Consider the following 10,942-nt stretch of genomic DNA (forward strand, 5'->3'; position numbering starts at 1 on the left):
CATCAAGGCAGAGATGCAACATACCAATGGGCTCGTGACAGATCCATAGACATTTCCATGGATGCCATCACACAAGTCATCCATGACTGTGACATTTGTGCTGCTATTAAGCAGGCAAAGAGAATTAAGCCCTTGTGGTATGGTGACAGATGGTCCAAATACAGGTATGGTGAAGCTTGGCAGATTGACTACATCACTCTACCACGTTCTCGTTCTGGTAAGCAGTACGTGCTTAGTATGGTAGAGGCAAACACTGGATGGCTGGAAACTTACGCAGTCCCACATGCAACTGCACGCAACACCATTCTCGGTCTGGAGAGACAGATCCTGTGGAGACACGGAACTCCAGAGAGGATTGAGTCAGACAACGGAACTCACTTCAAGAACAACCTTGTAAAGAGCTGGGCAAAAGAGCACGGTATTGAGTGGATTTTCCATATTCCTTACTATGCACCAGCTGCAGGGAAGATTGAACGCTACAACGGTTTGTTGAAGACCACTCTCAAAGCCATGGGAGGTGGATCTTTGAAAAACTGGGAGAAACATTTAGCACAAGCAACCTGGCTGGTGAATAGTAGAGGTTCAGTGAACCGAGCTGGACCTGCACATTCTGATCTGCTACAGAAAGTAGAAGGTGATAGAGTTCCTGTTGTTAGGGAAAAGAATCTGTTAGGTAAAACTGTTTGGGTATTTTCGCCCTCAGGAGAGGCTAAACCTGTCCGAGGGGTGGTTTCAGCAGAAGGTCCGGGTCACACTTATTGGGTAATGCAAGAGAATGGTGAAATTCAGTGTATTCCACAAAGAGATTTAACTTTAGCTGAGAGAGTTTAATTTCAGAATGTTGTACAGCTACAGCGCGTCCAAAGGAAAGAGTCCCTGAGGAATCTACGGTGCACGAACCCTGAGAACCCTGAGAGCCCTGAGTCAACTGAGAGTCCCTGAGTCCCTGTTTCCCTTTTTCTTCGCTTCATCTGCGGAGAGACAAACTGTTTTCCATTTTCTTGATTTTGGATTTTCTTGGACTTCTGAATCATCTACATCTGAGTATAGCCGGAATGGACGATGAACTTAACTTACGAACTGTAAATATTGTTCTGGATTGGATGGACAGTACGAACAGCCAATGAAATTGTTTAGAAAGGGGTGGACTGTGGTCGTTTGAGGCTGTGCCTTTAAGAACAAACACTGCTGGAACACACTGGCTAATGTTTTTGGTACTAGAACCAAAACATTCTGATATTCTAAACGAATTTCATTGGTTGATAAACAAAAATTCAGCTTTAGATTGTGAAGCGGTTGGAAAATTTTTTCCTCAGTTCAGTTCGGTTTGGGAGTTGGGGGAGTTTGGTGTTTCAGCCTGTTCTCCCTGCCTGCTTCTTCTGCGAACTGCTGGACTTGGCCTTCAGATAAGCAAACACTAATCCTGCATGGGCTTTTGAAGCTTGCTAACAACTCTTTTCCTTAGTAACTTGCCTTTCTCTCTCTCTAACCCCTTTTTGGGGAAAAAGGGAGGTAAGGGGGGGAGAGAGAGGGGGGTCCAAAGAGGGAGGGATTTTTGTTGTGTTATTTGTCTTTGCTGTGTATTTCTGTGTATATATTGTAAATACCTGTATATATTGTGTTATATATAACCTGCTTTCCATATATGCTTGTAAATATATAGCTTTTGCTCTTCGACTGAGTTAGCTGTGGTTTCTTACTCTGTGGAGGAGGGAGAGCTAAGCCCTCTCTCAACCTACCACACCTGCACACTCACACTTGAGCTGTTTCCTGCTGTTTGCATCCCTGGGATGCATCCTTGGACCTGCTCTGGAGAGAAACTTTGGATGAAGCCCTAAGGCTTCAGACTCTGCCCTGAGCAGATCATCTGTCTTTGTGGAACTGCTCTTGGGGGGCAGCTCAGTCAGAGTAGTTCCCATGGCCTGTCCCTGCCTGGCTCCCAGGACTGGCATGCAGCAGAACAATGACCAAGCTGCCACAGCACTCAGGCCTTGCACTGACCCAGGAGAGGCTGGAAGTGGAAAGGGAATTGCCCTGGGAGTCCAGGTGCTGGTGCTCTCTGGCAGTGATGCTGTGCTGGGACTCTTTTCTCCCCAAAATCTGCACAGGACCTGGCCCTGAAGCACTGGAAAATTCCTGGTGGAAGGACAATGTTAATGAAAGGTTCTTTATTTTTTTAACCAAGCAAAGAGCAGAGGTCCTGCTGCACAAACTCTTGGTCAGCAAAGCAGAGAATGTGTTAGAAAAGGGATGTTTGATAAAGAGTAAACCACCACCACCACCAAATGCAGAAGCCAGGCTGGGCCTGCACTGAGTGACATCAGAACTGCTCTGCAGGAGAAAGAGTTTATTGCTTCTGTGCGGTGAAGGCACATTATGCCCAGATACTGAATCTTGTCCCAGCATGTGGGCAAGTTCCCCCTCCTTCAGGAGGAAGATAAAAGCCAAGGCATTAGCCAGGCCAGCATGCACCTAGCGCATGCTGTGCTCATGCAAACGCCAAATATGGCAGAATTCTAGCTTCACGCTTTCCCATAGGCTGAAGCCAGTTGTTTATGAGAGTGCCCATTGGTCAAACCCAGCCTCGAGGGATTCTATAAGTATTACCCCAGCTGGTAAACAAGTTGCCCCCTCTTCCACTTTGTCTCTGTGCTTGTTTGAGTGTGTAACCCTCCAAACCGCAGCCTCTGCCATCGAGTTTATTGTTGTTTAGCTTCTGTTATATACATGAACGCATACTAAAAGCTTCTGCATCGTGGGAAGCAGTTGGAGAATCATCTCCATAGAGGGAGGATGCTGCACTAAGCCGAGGAGCCCAGTGTCGCCACAGCCAGTCGTATTGACTGGGAGAGCCCACCGTGCCACCGGAGGACTGGACCAACCCCCGAGGGTAAGATCTGCCCAGCTGCCGGGGAGAAAGGACTTGACCAAGTCTGGTAGTCCGCACATACGCATAACCGCACTATCGTGAGTGAGGAGCTGCCACGCCGAGCCCTGTAAACCTCAGGGAAATCCAGAGCACCATTCGTGCCTATACTCCTCCAAGCCCAGGACCTCTCTGAGAGTCCCACTGCTCCTTTAAGCTAACTATATGGGAAGCCACTGCTCTACGCAGCCGCATTTCTTCCCCTAGGCTGTTTATATCAGCTCCGAGACCTGTTGTATCTGGGCTGACCCCTGCCGGTTCTGCCCTGCCTGCAGCCGTGCCCTATCGGAAGCCTCTGAGCCTGCCTACCAGGAACCATCGCCCCGCCCTGCCGTGCGAGCCGACTCTGAGGGCCAACCCCGTCCTGGGACCAGCCCTACCAGCCCCACGGGCCGACCCCACCAGGACCACTGCCTATCGTCTGGAGGCAACTTGTCAAGTCCTGTGAAGGGAACCTGCTTACTAGCTAAGCCCAGGTTCCATTATCCCCTCTCCACTGCTGCGGAGAGAGGAGACAGTAACCCAACACCACAGTGTACACTGCTGTGTGTGATCAGAAGCCACCCGTGTTCCGCCAAGTCGCCTTCTAGTGGCCAAGCGGAGGAACTGCACTCTTCATTATACTTAATGGAAATAATTTGTATCTAGTTCAATTAAGTTCTAATCATAATACTAAGCCATTTGTGGAATCTATTTCACGAACGTGCAATAGAACATGTGTATAAGTTGGTGATTCATCGGTTATTAATAATTTGATAATTAATAAAAATAATATTTTCATAATTCATATTTCACAATTCATAAATTAATAACCTCTTCACCGCAATGTCTAAACCATGAACTGGAAGTGAGGTGAGCACACTGCAGAGAGAGCTCAAGGAAAAGTTACCAAAGGAACTGGGAATCCCTTTTGTAGGCAAAAATTGATTTGTAGATCTAGCTGAGAAAGTGGCACAGAACTTAAATGTAACTTCTCCTGGTGGCCAGCACCAGAACAAGAGGACACAGTCTCAAGCTGTGCCAGGGGAGGCTTAGGTTGGAGGTTAGGAAGTTCTTCATAGAAAGAGTGATTTGCCATTGGGATGTGCTGCCCAGGGAGGTGGTGGAGTCAGCATCACTGGAAGTGTTTAGGAAGAGACTGGACGGGGTGCTTGGTGCCATGGTTTAGATAGTGTTAGGTGATAGGCTGGATTCCATGATCTCAAAGTTTTCTTGCAACCTGGTTTATTCTATTCCATTCTATTCTATTCTATTCTATTCTATTCTATTCTATTCTATTCTATTCTAATTGCTGGGTCTGTGCAGGTCTGCTGATGAGTGGAGAATGGCCATGGGAAGGAACTAGCTTTGATCCCTACCAAAGAATTAAATGGAATCAGTCAATGATTCCAAGTAAAAATGAAAGACCTCAGTAATGGGCACTGACATCAGACACTATAGGAGCAGAATGCCCAGAGCAAAAGGGGAGCTCTTTTGGTAAATGGGTAAGAGAAACCCCCTGTAAACAGAAATTAAGATACAATGGTACCCACTCTGCTTGGTGGCCTGAAGACCCTTTATGGTACTTGTCTAGGGAGAAGGCTAAAAATTGTATGAACAGCACTGACAGTGACATATTCAATGGTTCAGGGACAAATCCATCTTGGGGAATATCAAATACCTCAAAATTCTGTGGCATCTAAAAATTGGTGGAAAGCCCCAGATGGATTATTTTGGCTTTGTGGACAAACAGCTTATCCAGAACTACCAGCACACTGTGGGGGGAGTTGCACATGAGGGATCATCCAGCTGGGATTTTTCTTGTTACCTCTTCAGGAAAGCAATGAATTGGGGATCCCCATTTTTGAAGACGTGGAGGGAGAGTAAAGATCCTTTGAAGCTGGAGTGCTCAGGTGTGGGGTGATGATGAGTGGCTGCCCCAAAGAATGCCAGAGACCTATGGACCTGCAACCTGGGCTCAAAATGGTAGTTGGTGACATGGAACTCCAATATATGCTGAACAGAAGAATTCCATTACAGGCTGTGGTGGAACTCAACAGCAATGAGACTGCCTTGGGCCTGGTACTATTAGCCAAACACCAAACTCACATGTGAGAGGTAATGCACCCAAAAGGACTCTCCAGACTGTCTGTTAGCTGAGGAAGGAGGTGGATGTGGAAAGTTTAATACATCTGATTGGTGCCTACAGATTGAGGCCAATGGGGAGGCAGCAATAAATATAGCCACCAACAGCAGGGAAATAGCTCATGTGCCAGTCCAAACCTGGCAAGGACTGGAATGGGACACATTGTCTTGGTTGCCTGGTGGGCCATGGGCCAAACGAGTGTCATTCTTCTCTCTTTGTGCAACAGCAGCTCTAATCTTTCTACCATGTCTGACACCCTGCTTTGTATGGCTTATCCATCCTGCAGTCAGGCAGGTGCAGGTTGTAGCCATATCAAGTGAGCCAGAAAAGGCTACAAAAAAGAGCAGTATGATGTATCTGCAAATAAGACCAACATCAGAAATGAGCCAAGAGGAAAGGATTTAGTTAATGGGGAATGAATTTTGTAAAGACAATTATTAAAGCAAGAAGAGGAGGGATTGATGGGATCAAAAGGAGGTAGTGTCCTTACAGAGGAAGAATTGGCTAAGAGGGAGTTGGAAGAGAAAGGGAGGACCCAGACAGTTCACCTTCCCTGTGTGTATGTAAATCACAAAGGGGCCTCTGCTAAGTCCCTTCCCTTGAAGCTTGCTATAAATCAGTAGGGGTCTGTCTGAAGAGAGCAGACACTGAACACAGCCTGAACTGCTGAACTTTTAGGCCAGAGCACAGGCTTAACAGACTACTGAATATTAACTTCCCCACCCAGAGAAGTGGAGAACCTAATTGAAATGAGCATAGGATGTATGAAGCAGGGAGGGTTCGTGTGAAGGGGGACATGTAGCAGGGGTTTGGGGAAAGACTAAATCCTGAGTACCTGAGCCAGTGGAGAATGGAAGAGGAAGATTTGCACCTGGAAAAGGAGGATGAAAGGGGAGCTGTGCCTTCAGCAATGAGGAGACCCCACAGGGAATTGTCCTGTGGACTCTGCCTTTATTCAAATAAAGTTTTACCAGACTCCTCTGTCTCTGTTATGAACTTCTAGATGGGAAGAAGTTTTCCTTGCATGTTGCACACCCAGGGAGCACAGCTGCTCCTGTCTGCAGTCTCTGGGTCACAGCAGACAGGCCAACACTGAAACAGAAATGGTCTGAAGAAATACTCTGGTGGGGAAACAACATTCTCACAAGGGTAACAGCACCAGCAGCAGCCAAAAAGAGAGAAACCAGACTGTGAGTGACATCAGAACTGCTCTGCAGGAGAGGACAAAGAGTTTATTGCTTCTGAAGGCATCCGGTGGGCATTTTCCTCAGGGCATCCTTGAGCTCCTGGTTCCTCAGGCTGTAGATGAGAGGGTTCACTGCTGCAGGCACCACTGAGTACAGAACTGCAAGCACCAGATCCAGAGATGGGAATGAGATAGAAGAGGGCTTCAAGTAGGCAAGGATTACAGTGCTGAGAAACAGGGAGACCACAGCCAGGTGAGGGAGGCAGGTGGCAAAGGCTTTGTGGCGTCCCTGCTGAGAGGGGATCCTCAGCACTGCCCTGAAGATCTGCACATAGGACACCACAATCAACACAAAACAGACAAATAATAAACAGACACTGGCCACAAGAAGCCAAAGTTCCCTGAGGTAGGATGTGGAGCAGGAGAGCTTGAGGATCTGGGGGATTTCACAGAAGGACTGGTCCAGAGCATTGCCCTGGCAGAGGGGCAGGGAAAATGTATTGGCTGTGTGCAGCAGAGCAGTGAGAATCCCACAGCCCCAGGCAGCTGCTGCCATGTAGAGACAAACTCTGCTGCCCAGGGGGGTCTCATAGTGCAGAGGTCTGCAGATGGCAACATAGCGATCGTAGGACATGGTGGTGAGGAGAGAAAACTCTGCTGAAATGAAAAAGGCAAACAGAAAGACCTGAACAGCACATCCTGCATAGGAGATGTCCCTGGAGTCCCTCAGGGAACTGGCCATGGATTTTGGCACAGTGGTAGAGATGGCACCCAGGTCAAGGAGGGCGAGGTTGAGGAGGAAGAAGTACATGGGGGTGTGGAGGTGGTGGTCCCAGGGTATGGTGGTGATGATGAGGCCATTGCCCAGCAGGGCAGCCAGGTAGGTGGCCAGGAAGAGGCAGAAGTGCAGGAGCTGCAGCTGCCTTGTGCCTGGGAATGGCAGGAGGAGGAAGTGGGTGCTGGAGCTGCTGTTGGCCATCTGCTGCCTCTGGCCAGGAGGCACTGTCAAAAGAGAAGGACATAGTGTGAGGAGACTTCTCTCAGCACAACCAAAACCACTCCCCACAGACCCTCCCCTGTCACACAGACACCTGCTGCTGCTTCTTCTCAGGGACCTTCCTTCAGCTCCAGGGCTGGAGCACTGCTTGGTTCTGCCTTAGGGTAAAAGGCAAGAGTGGGAGAGCTCCCCATGGACTCTAAGTCACCCTGCTCTGCACCTCAGCTGCAGGGTGACCATGCTCCCATGTCACCCTGAGAAGGCAGCAGACACTGCTCAGAGCAGAGAGATCCACCACACACCACTCAGGGTCTCAGGGTCTCAGCATCCCAATTCTAGTCCAGGAGATGCTTGGCTCAGTGTCCCCTGGAAGGCAACATAGCCTGGATGGATACCTCAAGGACATAGCCAAGGCATGACCATGGCAGCTCCTGCAGTCAGTTCATTGCCAGCCTCACAGCCTGCACTGTCCAGAGCTTCCCAGGCTGGAGGACAGCTGGGACACCTCATTGCTGTGGCTCCACCTGCACAGGAGATCTCACAGTGTCTGTGCCTGACTCTGCAGCTGAGGCTTCCATGCCCAGAGAGCCATAAACAACACAAAGAGCATCTGAGACAGGCAAGGAGAGGGACAGACAGACACTCAGGAAAGCCCTCAGGTGAGGACTGTAGGCACTTGGTGAGGTTCCCAGTAAAGCTCTGTGTGATGGTTTAAGAGGCCCAGCCCCTGCTCTAAAGGCACTGCTGAGTTTTCCTCCTCACCAGACAGGCCAGAGACAATGGAAGCAAAGATTCAGGAGAGCAGAGACTGGGTTAGGAATCCCTGGCCTGAACAGAGTCATGGAAAATGCCACTGGAAATTATCTGGGCATGAGCTGGACCTGAGAGCAGCCCTGACCCACAGAGCAGCCTCTCCACAGCAGGAGGACTCTGTCCTGTCCAGCCCTGCCCTGCCTTGCCCTGCCAAGTGTGGCTCCTTCCAGCACAGTTTCTCCCCAAAGCAGCATGAAGAACTCCCTGGGCTGCTTGAGATCTGAGCCTGGCAGGCAGCAGAATCCCTGTCCCAGCACACAGCCCCAGCTTTAGGAGATGCCTCCAGGAACTGCAGCTGCACTGCCCTGCAACCACAGACTCACCCTGTTAGCAACTGCAGTGACTTTTCCTCCAGTGAGCTCTCAGCAACCTCCCAGTCCTGGCTGCCTTGAAGCTCTCTCTGCGTTCCTCATCTCCCTGAGATGCCCTGGCAGAGCCCTCAGCCCTGCTGTGTTGTGCAGAGGAGCTGCTCCTGGCCAGAGCTCCATGCAGCCCAGGAGCCAGGCCCAGCTCAGCAGCAGATGATCAGTACCGGGCATTTAAAGGAGCCTTCTGGTGGCTTTCGTGACAGGTAAACCTCAGGGACTGAGAGGAAGCTGATGAAACCTCTCCAGAAGTCAAAGTCAGAGTCAAACTCCAAAGTTTCTTGTAGTGTTAATAGGTTGCACTGGGCGACACTACAAGGAAAGTGTCTTCATGGTCTGGTGAGAGCAGAGAACTGAGGCAGTGCTGACAGGTCAGGACAAGCAGCTAAAGGTGGCTCTGCTGCTGAGGAAACCTGGAGGGGTTTCATTGATTCAAGGGGCCAAGCCCTGAACCCCAGCCCCTGTCAAGGCTGATCCTGTCCCTCACCTGTGGTGCAGGGCTCTGCTGGGGGCAGTGGGGAGTGAGGATGAGCAGTGAGCAGGGTAGGACCTTGTCAGGTTTTGCTGTGGTTTGCTTGCAAAGAGGCAACTCCTGCTGAAAAGGAATGAAATGTACCCTTAAAAATCAGATGCTTTGTGCACTAAAATCCTCTCCAATTAGCTGCAGAAACCTTGGCAATAATTAGAGGTTCAGCAGTATTTAATGAGCCCCATGGAGTATTTGGGGCTGATTACATCATCCTTAGGTACTGCCAGGAGACTCTGCCAAGGTACTGCCGGGAGACTCTGCCAAGGTACTGCCAAGAAGCCTCTCAACGAGTCCAAGTCAGAAGCAAACTCCAAAGTCCCTTGAAGCACTGATTGGCCTCACTGAGGCTTGTTACTGACAAAGGCTCCCCAGGGACTCGTTAGAGCAGCTTGTTAGAGGCCAGGATTGCAGGGAGACAAAGGCAAAGTGCAGGGGAGAAAAATTTGCCTTTGGTCTAGGAAGCAGAAAGGCCAAGCCCTGACCACTGCCCTTGGACTAGAAGAACCTCAAAGCCTCAAAGCCAAGTTTCTCCTCACAGGCCTTGGTGGCAGAGGCAACTGCCAGAGCCAAGGGCACAAAAAACTTTTGTCCTGTTGGGCCTCTCAGCCTTGTCAGAGCCCTTGGCCTTCCCTCCTGCAGCCTGTCCTATACTGTCCCATGCCTGCAGCTCTTTCCCTTCAGGCTGCTGGTACAAATCTTGCTTTGCCACCCAGCTCTCCCCCTGCCATTTCCATCATTTCCCTGAGCTGTCTCACCTCTCCCTGCCATTTCCTGACCCCTCTGGATGGTCTCATGCACATGAGCTCTGCCCTTTCAGGGACATTTCTTTGTCCTCATCTCCACTCTGAACCTTCCAAGATGCACTGTGTGGAGGTTTTGGTCTCTCCCCACTCCCAAGAAGAGTTCCATCCTCTCTGAAACCACCCTTCAGCCATGTGCACACTGCTCTGGCAGTGCCCTGAGCCTCCATTCAGCAGGCTTGAAGCAGCCCAGGTCCCTCAGCCTCTCCACAGAGATGTCAACCCCCATCCTGACAGATCTCCTCTGCAGTCTCTGCAGTTCCTCTTCATTCCTTCAGACTGGACATTCCCAAAGCCAGACACCAAGCATCCAGATGTGGCCACAGCAGTGCTGAGTCGTGGGGAGGGCAACTTCTGTGTCTGGGTGGCCACACTCCTCCTTCCACAGCCCAGCTGCAGTTGGCCTTCTCTACTGTGGTTGGCCTTTACTCCCTCCCAGGGCATTTGGAATGGTTCCTCTCAAACCCTGTGGTGCCTTTCTGACTGGGTGGTTTGAGCCTTAACTGGTACTTAAGAGCTCAGATGGGGGAAAAGCTGAGAATCCTTCCCCCGCTCCCCCCCTCCTCTTTCCCAATAGACAGGAAAAAGAAAGGGAAGTAGCAAATCCACCAAGAAATAATTTGGAGTCGGCTTGGAAGTAGAGAGGTAAAGAATTTTCTTTAAACTATATATATATATATGTAACAATAACAGGTAAAGTTTCTCAAGGGCAAGGAACAAGGATGGATGGGAGGGGAAAAAATAAACAAGAATACAAAACCAGACTCTCTGAAGAGGCAGCAGGGAGAAGGATCAGGCCCGATCACATAGCAGAGAAGCAGGGAAACACCAGCAGTCATCCAAACAAAGCCAGAGCCCAAAACCTAATGGCTGCAGTACTGCCCTTATATCATTGCAGGGCAGGGAGGGGGAGTGGAACAGACTAACTCAGTTTCCCAGGGGGAGAACACCCTCCAGGGAGGGCAAAAGCTCTCACAAGCCCTCCACCCCCTGCTTCCAGGATGGGTGTAGCCCATCACAATCCATCCCTCTGTTCCACCTCCACTCTCCTGTCACAGCCCCTTCATCCATTCGTGACATGAGGTATTAGAATCCTCGATGCAAATTCCCCTTTATCCTGGCTCACTCTCTCAGGGCAGTCTCTCCCTCTCTGGTGCTGGTCAGTATAGGTCATGCTTGATCTGGGCAGGAATTTGGAGAA

General features: G+C 50.0%; 1 protein-coding gene across 1 annotated transcript; it reads right to left on the reverse strand.

Annotated features, from left to right (window-relative positions):
• Window positions 1–6,283: 6,283 nt before the first annotated feature.
• LOC128899802 (olfactory receptor 14J1-like) lies at window positions 6,284–6,871 on the reverse strand. Its single transcript, XM_054179504.1, has one exon. The coding sequence runs from the start codon at window positions 6,869–6,871 to the stop codon at window positions 6,284–6,286; it is 588 nt and encodes a 195-aa protein (XP_054035479.1).
• Window positions 6,872–10,942: the final 4,071 nt, after the last annotated feature.

Source organism: Dryobates pubescens, unplaced genomic scaffold (genome assembly GCF_014839835.1).
Source record: "Dryobates pubescens isolate bDryPub1 unplaced genomic scaffold, bDryPub1.pri scaffold_71_arrow_ctg1, whole genome shotgun sequence".
In the NCBI taxonomy this organism is placed as follows: Eukaryota; Metazoa; Chordata; class Aves; order Piciformes; family Picidae; genus Dryobates; species Dryobates pubescens.